Source organism: Kryptolebias marmoratus, linkage group LG16 (genome assembly GCF_001649575.2).
Source record: "Kryptolebias marmoratus isolate JLee-2015 linkage group LG16, ASM164957v2, whole genome shotgun sequence".
Taxonomy (NCBI): domain Eukaryota; kingdom Metazoa; phylum Chordata; class Actinopteri; order Cyprinodontiformes; family Rivulidae; genus Kryptolebias; species Kryptolebias marmoratus.
In genome coordinates this window covers 1693624-1715623 of record NC_051445.1, presented here as the reverse complement: position 1 = coordinate 1715623, position 22000 = coordinate 1693624, and the positions used below count along the sequence as shown (strand labels likewise).

The 22000-nt window shown below is 37.9% G+C and overlaps 1 protein-coding gene across 12 annotated transcripts in view; it reads left to right on the top strand.

The window, feature by feature from the left end:
* syngap1b (synaptic Ras GTPase activating protein 1b) overlaps window positions 1-21722 on the top strand; it is a 147151-nt gene extending 125429 nt beyond the window's left edge. For 8 of the 12 annotated variants that reach the window (XM_037980231.1, XM_037980223.1, XM_017433305.3 and 5 more), the window contains 4 exons: window positions 619-830; window positions 7044-7116; window positions 11407-11468; window positions 19159-21722. In XM_037980231.1, coding sequence (XP_037836159.1) covers window positions 619-830; window positions 7044-7116; window positions 11407-11468; window positions 19159-19276 — 465 coding nt within the window. In that variant the 3' untranslated portion in view covers window positions 19277-21722. Of the gene's footprint in view, window positions 1-618; window positions 831-1759; window positions 3340-7043; window positions 7117-11406; window positions 11469-14020; window positions 14043-14192; window positions 14236-16785; window positions 16963-19158 lie in introns of those variants that run through there. The other 4 variants (XM_037980225.1, XM_037980224.1, XM_037980226.1 and 1 more) reach the window with 4 other exon arrangements.
* The last annotated feature ends 278 nt before the right edge of the window (window positions 21723-22000 follow it).

Below are 22000 nucleotides of genomic sequence, written 5' to 3'. Positions count from 1 at the left end.
AAATTCATTAATATCTATTCAGTGGTTCATGAGATATTTTGCTAACAGACAGACAGGGTTGACTCCAGTAAACCACCCACAACATGCAGCATTCAGAGTATGTGTTCTGGATGACTCTTAGCTACTACCACACTAATAAATCCCCCAAAAAGGTTAAAAACAAAAACAACTGGACTTTGAAGACGTTTCGCTTCTCATCTGAGGAGCTTTCTCACACCAGAATCTACACCAGCGTACCACTAAAAAATGTTAAATTTGACCTTAACTGGAAATGAGTACAAAACAAGTTCAGAATTACATAATTTTGGGGCTCGAATGTATTTAGGATAGACTCTACCAACAGAAAAAAAACAATAAAATAATAAAATATTTGCACAAAATTTATGTAAAATATATTTTTTTTCTATTACACATTTTGTGCCATATTTTTTTAAATAAGTTTGAAATGTGTCAGGGACAGGCACATTTAAGTAATTTATTAAATAACCAAATTTTTAGAATGTGACACTTTTAGTCTTCCGTACAAAGGTTCAATTATGTAGACTGAATAAAATGAAGCTGAACCCCATAAACCACGAAACAAATTGAATTATTCCTCTCTGTATGCTTCTGCTTCAGGTCCGAGAGTACGAAGAGGAGATCAACTGCTTGAAGGAGCGCTTGATTATGTCCCACAAGAAGCTGGAGGAGTACGAGCGGAGGCTCCTCGTGCAGGAGCAACAAACCAATAAGATCCTCCTCCAGTACCAGAATCGACTCGAGGACAGTGAGAGGAGACTACGGCAACAGCAAATGGAGAAAGACTCCCAAATTAAAGGAATAATTAACAGGTAAATGAAGGCTGTTGTTGGGATGGAGGGCAAAAGGCAGTTAAAACATCACGCGGCATTTTGTGAATAGATGGAAATTGTTTTCTCGGGTATGTGGCGAAAGTGGCATATTCTCTAAGAGTCAGAGTACTAAGGTTAAATCAGAGGAGTAAGTGAGCACAGAGGCCTTCCACTGTACATCTTCAGCATGCTGGATTCCGTTGAACAAGTTAATGCATAAATTTGGAGCAGCTGTTGCACAAAATACTTGGACTGCTTAATGGCAAAAGGCTCTATTTGCAAAAGACAGGGTAGGAGGCTGGTTTCAGTTTCATTAAGTCCTGTTGATTCTAGAGTGAGACTGCATATTGAAAGCCAAAGCAGCCAACTTCTAATGAGTGACAAATTAAATCAGAGGCTATAATATGGAGGACAGAGGTTTATATCCTTTGGATTAGTATGCCGGGTGTGTTCTCCTGGTGGTTGCTTCTTTTTTAAGTTTTTGATTCACCTCTAAGTGATTGCTGCTGCAAATCTTTTGTCCCAAGCACACAACATTTGTTGGATTTAGACAATTGCAGAGTACTCCAACTGAGCCTTAATTTATTGAGTGTTTTTGTGAAATTCTAATGGGGCAGTCTCTGAGTGCAGCGTTTAGTTTTTATTGATCACCAACAAATTAAGTAGTTCATGGGAAAGAGGCGGAATATTGATCACTCCTCAGCTGCATACAGGCCCAAGATATTTATATATAATTGCTGGGTTTTAAGAATTCTCAGAGCATCTTATGTTAGGGAATCTCATTTGTTCTTGTTTTATTTATAGTACAGAACGTGCTTAGTTTAAAAAAGAAACATTTTGCCATATTTTCACATTTTATGATAGTCTGGTCTGCAACTGAAGGGTGGATATCTGTGACAGAGAATATTGCCACTTCTAATCCACTCCAGGAAAGAAGACCTGGAATGAAGACAGGGAGTCCTGCTCGTCCTTTAAAGGAAAAAGCATCTTTAACCGTTTTTTAAAAGCATCATTAAAATCCTCCTCCCTCGTCCCGTGCTGTTGCACCCACCAGCAGCCTTTTTCACGTATACTCTTTAACTGGACTTTGGGGAATCATGTGAGATTATTCCACTTACTTTCCAATTAATTTTCTCACATGATTTTACCATAAAAGCACAAGAGGATTGACAGTTTGATAACTTCAAAAGGAAAAAAATAAACAAACATGCCTGCACTTTTTTTAAAATGATTGTTTTGGACTTTGGTGCACAGGACTGTGGAAGACCGTGGTTTACATAAGCTCTTCCATTTTGTGTTCCCTGATGGACTGCTGATGCTTCTTTCTGCAGAAGAAACTTGGGGACTAATACCTCTCTTATTTTTTTAGATATAATATGAGGTGGAAGGAACAATACAGGCAAAACTTGAATAAATAAGTGATTGGTGAAGATTGGAGCAGAAAGGCATAGAAGAACTCCATTAGCAGAGCACTTAAAGCATCACCCCTAATTATCTCCCTCCTGAGGTGTAAGCTTAAAGTGAACACACATCTGCACAAAGAACGCACACTGTGCAGGAAACTCACTGTTGAGGCTTACTCCTGTAACTTGTCTGACCTTCCTTGACCACCTGACCACACAAGGATGAACTAAGTAGCAGATCTGGATGCTTCCGAGTCCATTTTACTCACAGATCACTGAGCCAGACTATGTCATCAAGTGCATTGCAAGGCTTGTGCATCATCTGGACGCATTACTGCACATAACGAGCAATGCAAAGAGTGCAGACACTGAGTATGGATGCCAAGAAGTACCGTCTCAGGCCATCCTGTTGGATTGACTGGACTTAGTGACTCAACACGTGCAGAATCTTAGTGAAACAACAAGTGCAACCATAGCCTTACATGTTCCAGTTTTTCCTCAGTTGACGTTTATGTTCAACTGTCACCTTCCAGTGTATATTATGTTGGTGAAAATGTGAGCTCAGGTTCTGCAGCAGGAGCTCACAGGCTCCTGTGCCGGCCTGCAAAAATCTTTCTTTTTTTTCGGCAGAGCTAAAAACAGTCTGCGTTGTTTCTCAAGTTTCAGAGATGTTCTTTTCTGAGACGCCTTAATGTTCTGTGCATAAACTTTACTTTAGGCTCAGAGCAACTCCAGTATCTGTCATTTGACCAGATTTTGTTCTCAACAATCTAATTTAAACCAAAGCCACATGTGAAGTTTTAGCTCATGCTAGTTTAAATCTACTGAATTCACTTTACCAGTAGCATGTGTATTTCTATACAAATATATTTTTGCTTTTAGGGTAGAGATCTTATTAGTTGGCAACAGAGTTTCCTATTATAGTTAAAATATTTAAAGTATAAATATAATGAACTATTTATCTTTCCTAAGCTGTTTGCTGTTAGGAGATTCGTGTTTGAAAAATGCAGCAGAAGGAAAACAAATCTATCGTCTTTATTTCACTTAGCATAGTAATAATCTATTTTTAACAATAATCCATATCATATTAAAAACAGAGATGCAAGAGCCATAACAATATTGTTATATGATATGATATATATATATATATATATATATATATATATATATATATATATATAGCAATAGCTAACTTTTTAGCTGGAAAAGCGCAATAACAAATACAATATGTCTAGGTTTGATGTTTGTGCACAAGCACCTGCAGAATTTAGATATATTGGATGCATTTTGTGTACATACCGGGACTACCTGATAAACTCTCCTACCAGGTGCCATCTGCAGTATCTAACAGACTTACTTAAGACTTGGAATACTGTAAATTACAAAATGCAACATGACAACAATGACTTTCCGACAAAGCACCTGCTCTGCAAAGTGTGTATAAGTTGTTTTTGGCTTTTCTGTAAGGTGTTTGTGAATTTATTTGCTTCTTAAATAAAAGCCTGCAATGGATATTATTTATCAATTTAAGCAAACATGCTTTTTTTCCTCTCTGTATGATTTTTGCTGTACATGCTCGGTATGATTTTTTTTTTTTTTTTTTCTTTGACTTGCGGTCCATCATTGGTGGTGTCCAGTGGCGTGAGCAGAATAGTTGTTTCAGGTAGTTAGGCAGTATTGACATTTAACTTATGCAGTTTCAACTCTAGTTCTGAAAAAGTTTGGACATCCTGTAACATGTAAGCAAAATCTGGATGCACTGATTTGCAAATCTCATTAACACGTATTTTATTTACAATAAAGCATACAAAACATATCAAATTAATTTGATAGGAAATTTGAAATTTTACCAGTTTTGAAAAACAAGTTATTTGGAATTTGACGGCAGCAACACATGTCCCAATAGTGGGACGGGGTTTTGTTTCCTTCTGTGCAGCATCCCCTCTACGTTTAACAGTCTGTAAACATCTGGACCTGAGGAGAGCAGCTGCTGGAGGTTTTAGAGGGAATGTTGTCCCATTCTGTCTGTAGAGGATTCTAGCTGTTCAGCAGTCCCAGGTTGTTTTTGCTGGACTTTTTGCAAGATAGGAGCAGATGTTCTACAACCTGGAGATACTTTTCTGTATTGATGGAGCTTTTCCAGATGTGAAAGCTGCCCATGCCAGAGGCACTAATGCACCCCCATACCATCAGAGAGGCAGGTTTTTGAACTGTGTGCTGGATTGTGTCTCTCTGTTTTAGTACACAGGATGTGGTGTCTGGGATTTCCAAAAAAATTAAAAATTTGGATTCATCTGACCACAAAGCAGTTTTCACATTTTAAACTGTAAGAACTGTGACAAACCTCTGCCAAGGCTGCAGATAGGATCGTTAAAAAGTAGTCAGATCCAGATTGTGATCCAGAAATTTACCCCAAAATTTCATAAAAACTTGTTTATTGTGGACGGCACAGTGAGCTGTGTTTACAGACAGTGTTCCTGAGCAGAACAGAACCAGAACCAGCCTTGACCTTTGACCTCAGAGATTTCTCCAGACTCGTCAGATCCTTTGATGGCATAATGAATTGTAGATGATGGGATATTCAAAGTTTTTCCAGTTTTCCATTGAGGAACATTTTTCTGAAATTGTTCCCGTATTTTTAGACCCAGTTTCTCTCAGCTTGGTGAACCTCTGCCCATCTTTCCTTCTGACAGATTCAGCCTCTAAAATATTCTTTTTATCCCCAGTCCTCTGACTGACCTGCTGACATTTAAAATAATTAGATGCAAAATGTTCCTCCAGCCTTTTGTTGCCCCTGGAACAACAAAAAAATGTGTTGCTGCCATAAAATTCCAAATTACCTTTTTTTTTGTATATTTTCATAATTTCAACATTTAACATGTTTACTATGTTCTATTCTGATTAACATATTGTTTGCAAATCATCATATTTTCTTTTTTTTACATTTTACAAAATATTCAACAGTTTTTGGAATTAGGGTTGTACATTATGATTTGATTTTTATTATTATTGTTATATTTATTTACACAAAAAGCTTTTTTATAGATATCATTCTGGTGTTTGTATATCTGCCTCTCTTTTGTAGCAAGAATATATTGATATGCTGCACAGGTTGTAGTACAGCATATTTTATGTTTTAATCTTGCAAATGAATTTATAGTGGTACTGAGTTTTGGCTTGATATGTAAGTGATTGAAATGGCTTAAAGCAACAACCAAGGGTTTGATTTTCACTTTTGCAACAGACCTGCATCAAATAGTTGCAAATATTTCTTGTTTTAATGAGATAATTTGTCAAATCATCACCTCTCTTGCGATAAGAGGGAAGTTTTCAATCTAAGAATCAAAGTTTTTGTTGCACATGTTAGCAGAGGAAACAAAAAAATCAGAAGAGAAAGTTTTTGCAGCTGCTTTTTGAACCAGGTCTGTGTTTCTGTTGACTTTACATCTTCTACATCTTTGTCTTTTGCCTTTTTTCTCTGTAGCAAAATATTCAGACATTGTGACCTCATGTTTGGTAGAAGCATTGTTTCGACTAAATGTACGACTTGACCTCAAAAGCACACTACTTGAACTGGATTTTTTTTTTTTACATATCATCCACACAACTCATTGTCTGCCTTTTGAAGTCATGTCGAATCTATATGCTGTAAACTCATGTTACATTCCATTGTTCTTTGGGACGGTGCAAATATTTCTGTCTGTGCTTATGATTGACTCTTTTCCTTTCCTATTCTCTCTCTTCTTTTTTTCGTTGTTTTGTAAATTATTTCTCAACCCTGTACATTATTTATGGAATAAAACATCCAAACACTAATGTTTGAAACTTTAACTGTGGATTTTTGTTTTTTATTGTCAAACTTGTGCCTTTGTGTGCCCAATAAAACAAAATGAATTTGATAAAAAGGGGTTTTCAGAAGTGAAACAGTGAGACTTGATCAGTGGTTCAATCACGGTGGCAATTAGTGGATTATTGAACAAAAGATTTACCATCTTTCTGTGCTTTTTACTTAAACAAATTAACATAAATTTAATAAGTGGCTCCTTTATTCATTCTTATAAAGGCATGACATCTCATTATGAAGCAAACATTTTGCCATGAAACAAACTATTTTATCTTTTTTGTAATTCACTGTAACTCTTTTTACCACTTATCACCAAGCAACAGTCGTGCAGCCTGTTCGTTATGAGATAGATGTGTGTGAGAAGTATCATTGGATGGTAGGATCTGGAGTAAATCCCTGGCTCATGGATAATCACGGGAACTGGGAAACATGCACCACCCGCTGGCTCTTGAAAACTGCAGCAGCGTTCTCGCTCATATCTGCGATAACAGGCTTTGAGTTGATTAGCCAAAAAGATTTTCAGCCTGTGACTTGGTCAACTCTGGTTACATAACTAGGCAATTCCCTGGGGATGATCGGGATCTGTTACTGGACCTTCCAAGTCAGAGCAAACCGGGCGTGATTTCCCCCTTAAATTGGATGCTGTAAACACCTTAAATTGGACACAAACGCTTTGATAAATCCCTCGGGGGCGAGAAGAGAAAAATGCTCCACCAGTGAAATATGGCAGTGCCTCATAAAGGATGTCTTGGGTTAGTTGCCGCTCCACTCTAATGGCAGCTTCAGGGTTTGGGATTCAGATTTGAGGTAACAAGCGGCTTCAGTCGCTGTGGTGACGTTCAGCCAGATGTTGAAGATGCTCAACATCTTTTTAATCTTGAATTCATAAAACTCCCTCTCTTTCTGTCACCCCACCCTCTTTCTCCCCCCNCCCCCCCAACCCTCTCTCTTCTCTTCACTTCGAAGACTCATGGCTGTGGAGGATGAAATAAGGGGAGGAGCCATTTATGAGCCAAAAACCAGGATTTTCGCTGATCAGGTCTGTGAGACTGCTTCTTCTCTCGTCGAATTGGTACGGTGCATTCTCCTCTCCCATTTCTCCCCTTTGAACCCCTGCTGTTATGATTTTGTCTGCTGTGTGTATGTCCAACCCCCCACTGATTGGCTTGCCCTGTCCCTGACCTGTCCTCTGTGTTTGAGTTTGACTTCCATCCGTATTCCAACCAAACAGGGAGCTTTGATGACCACAGAGTGTTGCTGTTCCTCAGCTCTGGCTGTGGAGAGTCTTTCTGAGTCTGTGATGGTGTTTCCAGATCTGTACCTGTTCCTGTCAGGCATGTTTTGGTTCAAAACCCCTCAAATGAAATGATGCAGACTCAGGTTCACGTGAAATCTTATTGTGGAAGTGGTCCTGCTGCTGCTGTGTCTTCAGGAGCTTTGTTCCTGCAGTGCTTTTCATTTCATGCTCTAAACCCACCCCACCTTTTGCTTCTTCTGTCAAATTGTTGCGGCTCACTTTAAAGCGTGAGTAATGTGGTGAATATAGTAAGTCCATGTGAGGATATGCTGTGAACTGTGTGTGTGTGCAACAAATGATGGGATGGAGAATCAGAATAACTGCTCTCTCATTCACTCCAACATCTCTTTTTTATTATTAAACTGTCAAGAAAAGATCAAATTTCAATAAATTGAAAGAATAAACCATCCTGAACATTACTCCAAAATACCTTAGCTTAAACTTCCAACTTTTACCTAAAAACACAAACGTAAAAGTGTGTGAGGGAAATGAAAAATGTGTCACTGGATCATATTCATTCAGTTCACGTCTTAAATATTATAACTGCATTCAGTTAAAAGGCTTCTGAGAAACTTGTGAATCTGGTTTATGACCAAAATGTCCTGCAATTCAAATCCATCATGTCTCTGTGTTTTAAACTTATATATAATTTATTTTAAATTATAAACTGCCATTACCAAATGAGACACTTTGTCAAACTGTAATATAATAAAATAATTAATAACTCATTTTGAACCATATTTAAACCATAAACCAAAAAGAAAAAAAGCAGAAAGAGAAAGTCTCAAAGTTTTAATGGATGGATGGATGGATGGATGGAGGGATGGATGGATGGATGGAGGGATGGATGGATGGATGGATGGATGGAGGGTTGGATGGATGGATGGATGGATGGAGGGATGGATGGATGGATGGAGGGATGGAGGAATGGATGGATGGATGGATGGATGGATGGATGAGATGGATGGGTGGATGGATGGATGGATGGATGGATGGATGAGTGGATGGATGGATGGATGGATGGATGGATGGATGGATGGATGGATGGATGAGTGGATGGGTGGATGGATGGATGGATGGATGGATGGATGGATGGATGGATGGATGGATGGATGGATGGATGAACAGACAGATGGATGAGTAGAGACAAACAGATAGTATTTCATGAAATTATAAATCTTTAGTATTTTTCTCCATCCACAGAACACAAAGACACATGAGGACAGTTGTTGGTTTTTGGACCAGGTGTCTCTCTGATGGACAGCTGTTCTTTAAGGGTGCTGTTTGTGATTGTATGTTGACCACAAAGAAACCACATCCTAATTCTTCTGTTGCACAAAAACTCAAAGCTTTGTCATTTCATTCCTCTGGTGCTGGATTTGGGTTTTGGGGCTGACTTTAGAAACTTTAAACCAATTTTTTTTTTTTCCTCTATTTCATCTTGTATGGAAAGAAAATTTCTTCTGTTGTGTTTTACATTCAAGCAATCATCATACAGCTACTTAGACACCAGCAGAGTCAAGATTCAATTTTTTTTATTATATTAAATATACACCAACTTCAAATTCCCGCTCTCTCATCCCGAATATTGTAATCTGAAGGCAAAGGAACATAACAAAGACAGAGCAATACAATGTTGGGATGAATACTAGAGTTAAAGAGGCCAACAAGTATGAGTAGAATCACCTTTAATACAGTCATTACATACAACCAGTAGTAAAGACCAAAATACATACCAAATAATGTACAGGATTAAAGTCTACAGGTTAGTTTAAAAGAGACACAGTTCATGTTTTAGAGGGGTAGCTTTGCCTCCAACATAGGAGTTAAAAAAATAATTTATGTGTTTCAATTAATCTGACTTCCAGCTGTGTGTGCACAAAAGGAAAGATGCCTCCAGTAGTTAGAGGAACTATAAAAAGGTGCCTTTTTTGCAAAAGCATCAGTAAAAAATCTAGAAAATGGAACAAAACCTTTGTGTTCACGAGAGAAGGCTAAAAACGTGCAATATTGATGATCTTTAGGCCTTCAGGCAGTTCTGTAGTACAAAACCCGCATGACTCGGAGACGGATTTCACTGCATGAGCTCAGAAAGTCTGAAAGCCATCATCAGTGAACAGAGTCCGTGACTGCGTCCACATATGAAAGTTTAAGGTCTATGGAAAAAAAAACCTACTGATGCTTTCTCTTAAGGTGGAGAGAAACCAACCCTGTGAGGCCAGAGAGGACCACACTGCACCACCAAGAGTCAGGCCCAGTTCTGGTGCTCCAAAACCCACGTAAAGGGGGTGCTTAGCACAAGTCACAAGTTTGCCTCCCAGCCTTTCTGTGTGGAGTTTACATGTTCTCCCCATGCACGTGTGGGTTTTCTCCTGGTATCAAACCAAAAACACGTTTGCTAAATTAATTGGTAACTCTAATTTGTCCCTAGGTGTGAGTGAGAGCGTGAATATTTGTGTGTCTGGTTTGCCTCTATGTGGCCCTGTGATGGACTGGAGACCTGTCCAGGGTGTCCTCCGTGTCTCACACAGTGACCGACACCGGCTCCCCCGTGACCCGGAGAGGAAAAAGCAGCTAAAGAAAAGGGATGGCTGGATGATGCCTTCTCTGTGCTGTGAATTGATGATGGACTTACAGTCTCAGTATGAGATTATATTTGTAAACTACAGTTAAATATTCATGTGACACACATAAACTAACAGCTAAGGTCAGTTAATCAATAAACTGGTGCTGGGTTAAAATGCTGAGAAAATTTGATCCAAGCTTCATACTTAGTTGTGTGAATTTAAATAGTAGTATTACATTGCAGATGTTAAATATTTAGTCTAAATCATTTTTTTATTTATTTATTGGGAGGAACATTGACAGTAGATTTTTTTAACAGTTAATAAAATGAGAATTTTGATCAAATCTTTGGAATAAAAGTCTTTGTCCGATCAAATGCAAGCTTTATATTTCTCCTCCTCAACAAGAACGAGAGGCCTGGAAGCACCAGCTGTTTGCCTGATTTGTATGAATTGATTTTAAAAAAATTAAATATATAAAACAAAGAAACAAGCTTTATAAGATGTGACACAAATTAGATTCAACATACAAAATCAGAATTTGTTAAAATGGCTTCATTGAGTAAAAAAAAGTCAGATTGGGTAATAATTAAATAATTAGAGTAAATTACACATCACTGAGCTGCTGGGTTTTTATGGGTGGGGTGGGGGGAGGTGTTAGCAGTTTTCAATGTACATCTTTATTTTAACCATCTCATTGCTGGGTTGATAGTTTGTCGCCACCATCATCAGTACAGAGTATCTGATGTGAAGTAAATTTATAAATTAATCATTCATTATCACATTTATTCATTACAGATCAAATTCTTTCTTCTGCTCTGTCTGTTGCAACTTTCTGTGACGTGGTCGAGTATTAAAATAACATTTAGTTTTAAATGTTTGTGAATTCGAAGATGTGTTCACATGGTTCTGGGTTTTCCAGCTGTGTTCACGTAATCCAGTTGATAGCTGCATGTTTGATCAAAGCACGTTCTTCACACTTTTATTTTGTTTTTACCTTTTCTGAAGCAGGAAATGTTGCAGAGCAGTGAGGGGAACTAATCAGCTGTTTTTACACCCAGATGTTTACAGATGCACGATTTAAGACTTTTTTTTGTTTTTTACTGTATATGCATGACTTGTGCTACTGAAAGGCTGCATGGCACGCTGCTTTAAGGCTTTTGGACTGTTGGATATCTGACAAAGTTGTCTGTTTGTTGTTTGATTTAAGGACTTGTATGTAAATGTGTCTCAGGAAGGATTTTATATGTATATTTATGTTCTCGTTTTCCGTTCACTTTATGTTGTGCATTGTGTTTGTACTGTTTGGGTGGCTGTTTTTGTTTTCTCTTCAGACCTCACCTTCCTCCTGAATCCTTCCCTTTTTTGCGCACAAGTTTTCCCTCCTTATTTTGCCTCCTACTTGTAGTCGTCCTCTCCTCTCCTCTCCTCTCCTCCTATGTTGATGAGATACGGTGATTTCTCTTAGGGGAGGCGTCAGTCCATCCTAGTGCAGCCCCGACTTGCACCTGTCCCACCCCGAGTATCCAGGTAATAACCTAACCGGCAAACCCTCACTCTCCATCCATCACTGCTGCCTTTTCTCCTCTGTTCTCTGTGTGCATCCCTGTCCGTTACAGCATCGCAGGCCAACACACCGACAGCCACACTCATCTTAGCAGGAAAACAAAGAGAGGCCTGTCACAGAATATTTGTTCAGAGGTTACTGATGGATCTGAGGAGTAGTTCTCTTTTTTTAGATTGACAACAAAAACAAATCAAATATTAAAATGTGAGCTACAAACAGCCTCTGAAGTCATAAATCATGTTACATAATGCCTTTAACCAAATACTCTTATACTAAAAAATGTAACAGGGGTAGAGAAAAGACTAAAACACACAAAAAGAAGATAAATCAAAATAAATCCAGTTTTTTTTCCTTTGAGCTTAATGTTCCTTTCAGCAGATCCAAGGTCAGGCTGACTTATTTGCCTAAACACAGGGAATAGGGTTGTGCATCTTTGGTCTGTGGCCGTCATGATACTGTCTTAATACACACCATCTAATTTATTTAAGAAACCTGGGCAGCAAAAACCGATACGATGCAATACAGCCTTTAATCACAATGCAAGACAATTCAATATAAGTTTGATTTAACACAATATAATACAGCAAAACAAAGGAATGGCCCTCTGTCAGTGTTTGAGACTAATTAATTATTACCTAATAAAAAATGGCCGCTCACAAACAGGTCTTGTTTCAAAATCACTAAACACTTTGCAGCCTGACACAAGACATAAGGCTTAGTGCAAATTAAATAAAGTTACCAGCAGCAGATGTATTTATTACTTGTTTCATAACTCAGCAAAATGTATTTAAATTAATAAATCATAAATTAGCCTTTTTTCTAGATTAGTTGATCACATTTTCAGTTTGATGCTGCAGTTCTTTTCCTGACCTGTAGGTGTCACTAAAGAGAAAACAAAACAACTAAACACCAGGAAGTGCATCCAGAAGAAGAGCCTGTCTGCTGTAAGAAATCTGTTCTTTAAAACATAACTATAGTTTAACTTTTCTGACTTTTTATAGTGGATGTCTGTGTGTAGAAACAAACCTGCTGCTGACTTTTAATTATTAAACTAATCAGATTTTATCTGAGGGGAAGTCACCATAAATCAAGGACATCCTGTCAGAGCAATTAAAAAGTTTATTGTTATGAACATGTTTGCCTGAAAACAAGTCTTTTTTTTATTATTTATTCTTTAAAGTATATTTGGTGAGAGATATAGATAATCTTTGGCTGTTTCTGTTTCTGTTGTTGCCTTTTCAACACTTTAAAATAGTTTTTTTTTTTGTAACCCTGGAAATATTCAGTGACAGACCTTTAATGACAGTCCACCTAAAAGTTTTTCTTTTACAACAACAAAAAAGCAGATTAGATGTAAAGATGTAAAGAACTTCTGCATCAGTCATTTCATCCTGCTTCATAATCTTTCAGTGTAACATTTTAAATGTCTACAGATTATTTTTAATCCCACACATCCTAAACGGTAATCCACAGACGTCTGCTAACAATATTCACAGATAATTCAGACTTTTTTATTGCATTCCCTTTAAACATGAAGACGTCATGCCTTTAATCCTTCTGCTTTATGACTTGTACACGTTAGCATTTATAAATCTATACTTTAAACCAGATTTATTAATCAACTGTTTAATGTTAAAAGACAATCCAATGACTGTTTTATCATTTAGTCAGAAAATAAAAATAAAAATCTTGTGTTACTTTTGCATGTGTGCAGATTATCTATATCTATATATAAATATTGGTTTGTTTTTTATAAAGAATAAACAACTAATCAATAGAGTAACACTAATAAAAAACCTATTTTTCTTTTGTTTAAAAAACAAAATGACTATCTCCTGACAAACTATAGCAAAGAAGGGAAAAAATACACACAAGCATTCGTTTCATGGCTCCACAGACCTCAGGTCAGATTTGTGATCCAGATATGAGACATTAACATTCCTATTTTGGGTTTGGTTTTCAGTTCTTTGTCTTTTGGTAAAGCTTGAAAAACCAGGCCCAAATATGAAATGTTGAAATGTTTCCACTCTTGTTGGCAAATCTGTCTGTAAGTCATTAAATTGCTCATGTCAAATCTCTTTTGTTTGACTTTTTTTCCCGAACATGTTATTTTTTTTAACCTCATGCTTTTGTAAACATATCAGCTTCAGGTTTTCATTCCTCCCACAAGCACAACAACAGGAATTATGTGAAATCTCCGTATCTGTCCCAATCCTTCCCTGAAGAACACTGATTACCGTGCACATGTTTTTGTGTGTTTCCTGTGTCTCTCAGTGAGTTTGTGTTCGGATATTTATGTGATTGTGTCGTGTTTTTGTTCAGTGTAAAACCAGCTGTTATTGTGTGTCAGATGATGTCCAACACTCATGATGGGTTTTGTTTTTGTCAAAATCGTCTTTAACTGAAAATTTAAGTTAGAAAGTAATTGTTTTTAGTGTCTTAATGTCATATATACAAAGTGATGAAGCCCTCACCTACAGCAGGTTTTTGTTGCTTTAAACATTCACCATCCAAGCTGGAGTATTTGGACATAAAGGGTAAGATTTTATGTGCACAGTATTCTTTCTGTATCATTATATACACCCAAACATTTCAGCGCTCCACTCAGTGTTATGTGTTTCTGTCTCCAAAACTGCAAATTTCATTAACATTAAAAAACGACCCCACACCGAACTAATCGGATGCAGCAGGTAGTCAAACACTGCAGCCACAAAGAGCACAGCAAACTCGGTAAGTTAAAGAGGATGTCAGTAAACATCTTGCCATGTGTTGGTTCACCTGCTTGATTTCTCCGTTTAATAGACATGTGTTGTGGTCCACACATGGGTATTAAACAGCACTGTTGGTTCTGTTTGGGAGTAATGAAACAAGTGTCAGTGGGGTCGTGTTTCTGGCATCCTGTAACACCTCGTGACCTAATTTTTTTTATTTTTTTTTTTAGTTGTTCGTAGCACCAGTTAGCAGCTGCAAGTGTTTTCATTTTGGTTCTGATTGAGAAGAGAAAAGGCCCACTAGTTCACATTAGCATTTGGGAGCAGATTTTATGGCTTTCTTGTTTTTTCATTTTTAAGTAAAATGGAAATCCCTTCCACTCACAGTGATCAGAGCCTTCAGCTGCAAATTTATCCATTAATAATTTGCTTTTGATTCATTATCCCAACTCGATGCAAAATATTCCTCCTTTTTCCTGCCTCTCCCCTCTGCAGCACTTCATTCCACTCATTTTACAAAAACTCATGTCTCCTGTGTGTAAAAAAAGTAGTCATCCATTCACATGTTCCAGGTTTGATAAATAACAAACCTGAGGTAAATTACTGCACATGTCCGTAATTATATTTAGACCTTCAAACAAATTCATCATATTTAATTTCAGGATGTTTCCACCAGCACCCTGATGGTAAAATGTTGAATTCTAGTTTTTAAAATGCTTCATATATGAGATTTCATTAAGCACATTTATAAAAAGAGCCGTCATGCTGCTCTGTTGGCAGCAATAACCCAGTGCAGATGGACCTTAAAGTTCCCATGAAATGTTCACGAGAAAAGCGTTTACTCAAATAAACTGTCGGCCCTTTACAGACACGTACTGCTTGTCGTTCCTCAGGTGGACACTGAATGTGTCCGCGTCATGCCTGAATATAAACCCTGCTGCTTTTCTTTTGCAGATCCTGACAGCAATCTTTTTATTTCACCGAAACTTTGACAAAACGAGACTGAACTACTGCAGAACAGAGGGGTCTAAAAGGATCATCTGCCTTTCAGATGAATGTGTCAGTAAATAAACGCATGAAAACGTTTAGTGATGAACACTTTTTATGATAACGTGCTGCAGTCAGTCCACATTTGGATAATTTGTTTGTTTTCAAAGCGTCTGAGTGAGTTTCTGACTGCGCTGCGACTGCTGGAGACGAGTTGGTGAACAGATTCTCCAACATCACCGGAGTCGTAGAGGCTCGCAGTCTTGTTTCCTAAATTTTAAACATGTTCAAAAAGTTTTTTTCTTAAAACAGTCACAGCATTTTTTACTGCTCTCTCAAACCTGTCTTGAATCTGTCTCAAACGCTACTCAATTTAGTTTTTGTAAATTGTAGAGAATCAGAACTGCTTCTGAGGCTACAGCCCTAAATGTCCACACAGAAGATGAATATTAATTATCCAATGCTTTCAAAAGTGGATATATTCTTAAATAGTTTTTTTTTGTCGTATCCTTGCAGACTCCAGATCAAATTTGTTTCTTTTGAGAAACGATGATGCAGAAGTCCGTTTTGCTCAGGCCAAATATTGTTTTGTGTTTTAGAAACCAAAAGAACAATGAAGCTGTTTTTTACATCTTTTTTTATCTGTCTTACTTCATCCTGATCCTGTCACCTGATCCTATAAAATTTGATTTCATGGGGACTTTAATATATAAAAAAGCAGAATACTTGAATGTAAGGTTTTTGTTTCTTTTTTCCTAATTAAACCAAAGGTCTTGTTTACTAATCAGAGGTTCCAGCCTTGTATGTTTGGGTTGAGAAATCTTTGTTTGGTAATTGTGACTAGTTTATGTTTTTAACGCTTACTTGCTTTTTAAATTTGATGCTGACCTCTATGTGGCTTAAAGTCTGTTGCATGTATAGTCACTATAGTACTGTAGAGGAAGAGTTAAGATGTTTATCATGGAGTTTTCTTCTTTGTATTTTACATTCATGTAAGCACACTGAGATAAAATCCAGGTATTATTTGTCCTCAAAGGTTAAGAAACTTGACTTCCTGTCTCTGCCTGACACCAGTCACATGACAAACACTCCGAGGTTCTTGTCCTGAAAGGATCAGGATCCTTTGACCTTCCAGAATTTTGATTCCCCCTCATCTCTTTCTCTGTGTCCCTTTTCTATGCTGCCATTTCTGTTGGTGTTCATCAACCTCGTAACTCATTTGACTCTTTCTCTCCTCTCTCTGTGTCTCCTCTTCCAATCCCTCTTCGTGTTTTTTTAATTCATTTTTTTATGGTTTTTGCTCTTTTCATCACTTTTACTTGTGCTCATTCCACTTTTTCTCCTCTCATTTTCAATATTGATGTTTTCCCACTTGAAATCACGTATCTTCGGTATGTTTCCACCTTTTTTCTTCATTTTTACCTCACTATTCTTTGCTTTTCTTCAACATGTCACGATTGGACATATCCTTTTTACGATTCCGCACATCCTTCCCATCGTTCATTGAATGGCCTCTCTCCTACGACCATTTCTCCCTGCTCCCACTCCTCTTTCCCCCTCCCCTCTTTCTCTATCTCGCTAGGAGGACCAGCTTTCCCCCCTGGGTTCTGCAGACCCCGGTGTGAAAACTGAAGGTGGAGGGGGAGGAGGAGGAGGACAAGGAGCGGTAACCAACAATCAAGCCCACAGAATATCTTCCTCTGGCATTTCCTCCGACACATCACCCCACAATGGAGTCCTCCCCCAAACTGTAGACCTTCCCTCCTTACCCACTCCTCATCAGCATCTTAGTCAGAATGAAGAGCTCCATGGCAACCAAATGGCAACTTCACAGGCAACTGAGACCACAGCAACAGCAACGACACACGTGTAGAAGAATGAAGGGGGAGTAGGTCAAACACAAGCCAAATCAGAGAGAGAGAGATGACACAAAAATAAAACAATTCCCATCGTTTTTTTCTTTATAAGTCCTTATGACAGGAACAAGAGAGAGAAGAACACTGTGTGGGAGAGGAATAATAATTACACTGTATAGTGCATAACACAAACACAAAGGGCTCTTTAATGGACACCTGCTTTCCTGATGCTCACATGAAGCTTCTGATGGTATCAGTCTTGCAGGACAAGATATTGATACCTTATTTCATATATGAACACCTGCTGTGTGAATCCATTGCCTGTCTTCGTGACATAAGGATCAAACACTCTTACACCCCAAAGACTTCATAGTAGCCATTACCAAGGAAGCATCTGAGCTGTAAACAGGCTTAAAGTGGCCGCGGGATCCCGTGGATGTGGGTGCATCGACATCCCGAAACATGCCAGGCTGCAAATCTGTCATGGTGGAGATGTGGCCACATATTCTGGCTTTTACCTAGTGCCTTTGAGAGTTTTTCAACAGGGTTTAACAATCGAGGTAACACATAGGCACCACCGTTAGCTTTGTTAGAATCAGAAACATTCTGTGCGCTGAAAACAGAGGTTTGGTGTTTGAGTGGCGGGAGACATTTCTGGGAACTTTCTGTTGGTTTCTTTCAGTCTAAGGGACTACTTGTTTTGAGCTCGTGCAGTTTTTCTCTTCTCAATCTCAGAACTGATATGTGATAAACTGGTGCTAAACAGAAACAAATGGTGCCATTTTTTCCCCAAGTGAGCTGTCTGTACGTCTGCCATGTCACTGCTTCTGTCATGATTCATGATTCACTGTCTCTTCTCTTCCTGCAGTTTGTCTTTGACTGGACACTCCCCCACCCCAGCCCCTTCAGGATATGTCTCTGTCTTTGTTTTTTGTGCGTCTTGCTGTGTTCTTATGTCTAATGGAGTTGCTGGGGTTTCCATGTCTCCGTCTTTGTTCTCTTTAGAGCTGCACTCATTCAGTCTCTGGTCTAATAAAAGCAGCTTCCTGGCTCAAAATAGAAGGAGCAACTTTTGCACAGGTTATTTATTTCCACCTCACAACAAACACCAAATTAACTTACTTTCAGCGACATATTTGCTCAGATTTTTCACACACAAAAAATTATTTAAGAGCAAATTAAAACAAATTAGGTTAATTACTGTGGATATGTACTATTTTTGTGGAATGTAACTAATAAAAGCTTTCCATGTGTAACCAGACCATTTAGAAAAAATTACACTTATTTAGCTTCAAGTGCCTGGAATGAATATATATCTAGACAAGCTTTACACCAACCAAAAGCACCTCATAATGCCTCTCTTACACCCCCACTATTTAAAGAATTAGCTATTAGAGTGTGCTTTTGTCTGGTTTTCCTATTTTCAGATTTATTGCTTTAAAAGTAAGTGAAACAATGGCATTAAAATCGAATAAGAAGATGTTTACTGTAACAAAATTAGAAATATTTGATGTGTTTTTGGGATTAAATCTTCAGTTTCATGTGTGTCAAATGTGAAAGTCTTTGAAATGTTTGTAACACACATTCACAGTCCTTCATTTTGTGTCTGCTGTAAGATTTGTGTGAATTTGTTTTTGTCTGCTTTACACACAACCACTTGTTTACATGTGCAGTTTGAGTTCTTTTATTTTGTGAGGTGAAAGGTCAAATCGGCCAGTAGGAGATTAAATATTAGATCTATTGTACCGGTGAATGTTTAACTGTCGAACCACCAAACGTTAGTCTCGACACGGGGACAAGCCGTCTGTTTAGACGTCCCGTAGGGCTACTTTTTCTTTCTTATGAAGATGAATGTTGGATTTAAAGGGGTCTGATCCGTGACACAATTTTTAGTGGGGAAATTAACATTGCTGTAAAAATACCTCAGTGACTCAGGTAAACAAGCAGTTGCCTCAGAGCTGAACACAAAAAAAAGAAAAAAAACAAGATGAGTCCAGCTTTGGAGAGACTTGCTCAATAGCTATGCTTTAACAGCACCTGATCAAGCACCCTCCCTCGTTTCTTCTCTCTCTCTGTCTCCCTGTTTTCTCCCCCTTTAGCCACTCTCAAAGCTTCATGGAGGACAATGTGGAACCTAATTGGCTGATGCACCATCGGCAGTCTTCAGGGTGGCATGGCCAAATGTCCCGAGCCCTCTCTCGTGACGCGATTGGCTGACAAAGGGAGAACGTGGGGCGTTGGTCCCATTCTCTCTTCTCAAAGGATGGTGCAATCCCCCGGCGGACCATGTAAGGAAACGCTGGGCTTTATTGTTGTTTTTAACACTTTACTTGGGCCCTCTCTCTCTCTGATTTGCAAAAAGGATTTTTTTTTTTTTTAGAAAATGTGTTTGACGCTTCATTGTTGGATCAACATTTGACCTTTTCAAGGTGGGCTGGACATGTTTTTGGTGTTTGTTAGCCTGCCGAGCATGCAAAGAACAGCTATGCAGTCTGACTGATCAGCAGGATGGAGGAACACAAAGGCCAAGGACAGAAATAAGAGAGAGGGCTGTAAAGTGGATTCAAAGGTGCTTGACTTCTTTTAATATTTCAGTCAAAGCAGATTTAGTTTTAAAGCATTTATTTCCCTCTCTTAGTCTCTTGTTACAAATTTTAAATGACTTTTTGGTTCCTTTTTTATTCACACTCTAGGATTATCATCACATATTTTAACACTTTTAAAACTTTTTCCTCATTTTTTTGATTTGTAGTTTTTAGCTCTTCCATTGGGATCCTTTTCAGACTTTGATTTTGAAGGAAACTAAATATGCACAGCCTAAATCAAAGACTGCTGAAGAACAAAAACTCTTGTTTCAATGAAGACTTTGACAAAAAAAAACTGGACAGAACATTGTTATTTATATTTCTATGATAATATGGATTATTCTTACAGTAGTATTTAAAAAAAACCTCTTCGTCAGACATCTCCTGGAGAAGATATTTATTTCTTGATGAAGATAGATAACTCTATCTGATGGAGTAATCCATTTTATATAAACAGTTTTCATATTAAGACAATCTTGTGGAGGAAAGCGTTGCCCTGAAGGACTGAGGGACAAGCTTGTGTTTCACCTACTCCCCCCTCCCCACGACAGTTTGCACGTTGCTGTGACCAGCCAAACCCGTTTCCTCTTAATTATTCAAAAATAATCACAAAGATACAGAAGAGGTTGGCAGGTGTTTCTCCTCCAACCGTCGCCATGGAGCTCTCCATTTACGGACGATGCAGAAGTCGCTGGATGAGAACATTTGCTTCACTCTGACTAAATGTGTGTAGAGTTTTAACGGAGCAGGGGGATGCTGGTTTTGTGGTTTCAGTGTGACCATATTTCTGCAGTCCAATTGCTGTAAAACACCTCATTTATTTCTAAAGATGGACTCCGCTGACACCAATCCGACCTGAAATCCCTGCCATTTGTGACTGAAATGAGTACAGAGAGAGAGATATGTTAGAGGTCCTGCTGAAACGAGTGAATGTGTTTGTATATATGTGTGTGTTCTGGCTAAATCTATGTGTATATACTGGATAAATGTGTATATATGGTATGTCTGTGTATATACACAGTTTGTTTGTACATGCAGAGTGTACAGTTATTTTTCCTCTAATGTTTCTCTCTCTTTCTATGAATAGGTCTTCTAAAATCACCAATACTGAGGCACGGAGAGGTTTTTACACACTGACAGCTATCAGAAGCACTTTCTGTGCAGACTTAGAATATCAGCAACGTCTGTCACTTTACAGCTGCTTTTCTTGAGGCTCTCAAATAAGACTCACTTAATCTTAAGCTTGCACTCATTTTCTGACCAACTCAAAAGCTTTTCTAAAGAGATTTGGGTGACCAAGCAATGTTTGTACATATTATAGCGTACACTGAAACCTTTCTTTGTTTTCTCCAGAAACCTTCATTTCCTCGCAGGTTCTCAACCTGTTTTGAGTTCTTGCGTTTTACTTTTGGTTCCTAAGATTTATGTTTACCAATGGTTGTCATTCAGAGTTATATATTTATTCTGACAACCCTTATATATATATGTTCTTTGAAATTTTGACTCCCCAAATTCTGCCTCTCATGGAGTCGTCGAACCGTTTTTATGCAGACAAATCCTTCCATAGAAGTATACTGTTATTACTCAACAATGCTTGTTTTTTGTATAGGTCCTAACTAAATAAGTGTGCCTCCCTCTTATACTCTTATTAACCACAGATCCAGTCGCTCTGCTGGTCACACATCTTCATACCCCCTTTTACAAGCCATATCCCCCTCAACCCCCATCCTTCCCTCCCTTTTCCCCAAAACTCCTCTAATTGTTGTTTTGACAGAACAGATTTGGGGATTTTGTGTATATTAATGGAAGAGTGGTGTTGAAGAGTGTTTTTGCAGTTGTATATGGATTGTTATGAATGTGGATATTCTGATAATTGATTAATTATTATTGTAATAATGATAATAATTATTGCCTCTTTGATTTTGTTGACTAATTCTTATGATGCAGTTGATGAAGATGCCATTTTTTTGTTTTGTTTTGTTTTTGAATACACCGAAATTTATATTTTTCGGGTGGGTGACAGAGGAGATAGAATTACGTAAATAAATTAATAAATTAAAAAATTATTGAATTCTTAACTTGTGTGTCTGTTTTTTTTAATGTTTTCAATCATTTTGACGGGTGTAACGACACATTTATTACACAAAACGGGGACGAGACAAGATATTTTTCAAGTCAAATTTATTTATAAGCACATTTAACAAGTGTTGACCAAAGTGCTGTACACGTAAAAATATATACACATTGAAATAATAAAAGAATACGAAGAGCACAATAAAATCCAGTTAAACATGGTCAAAATAAAGATGGCAATACTCAGTCTGGAGTAAATGTCGAGGAATTAAAATGAGTTTTT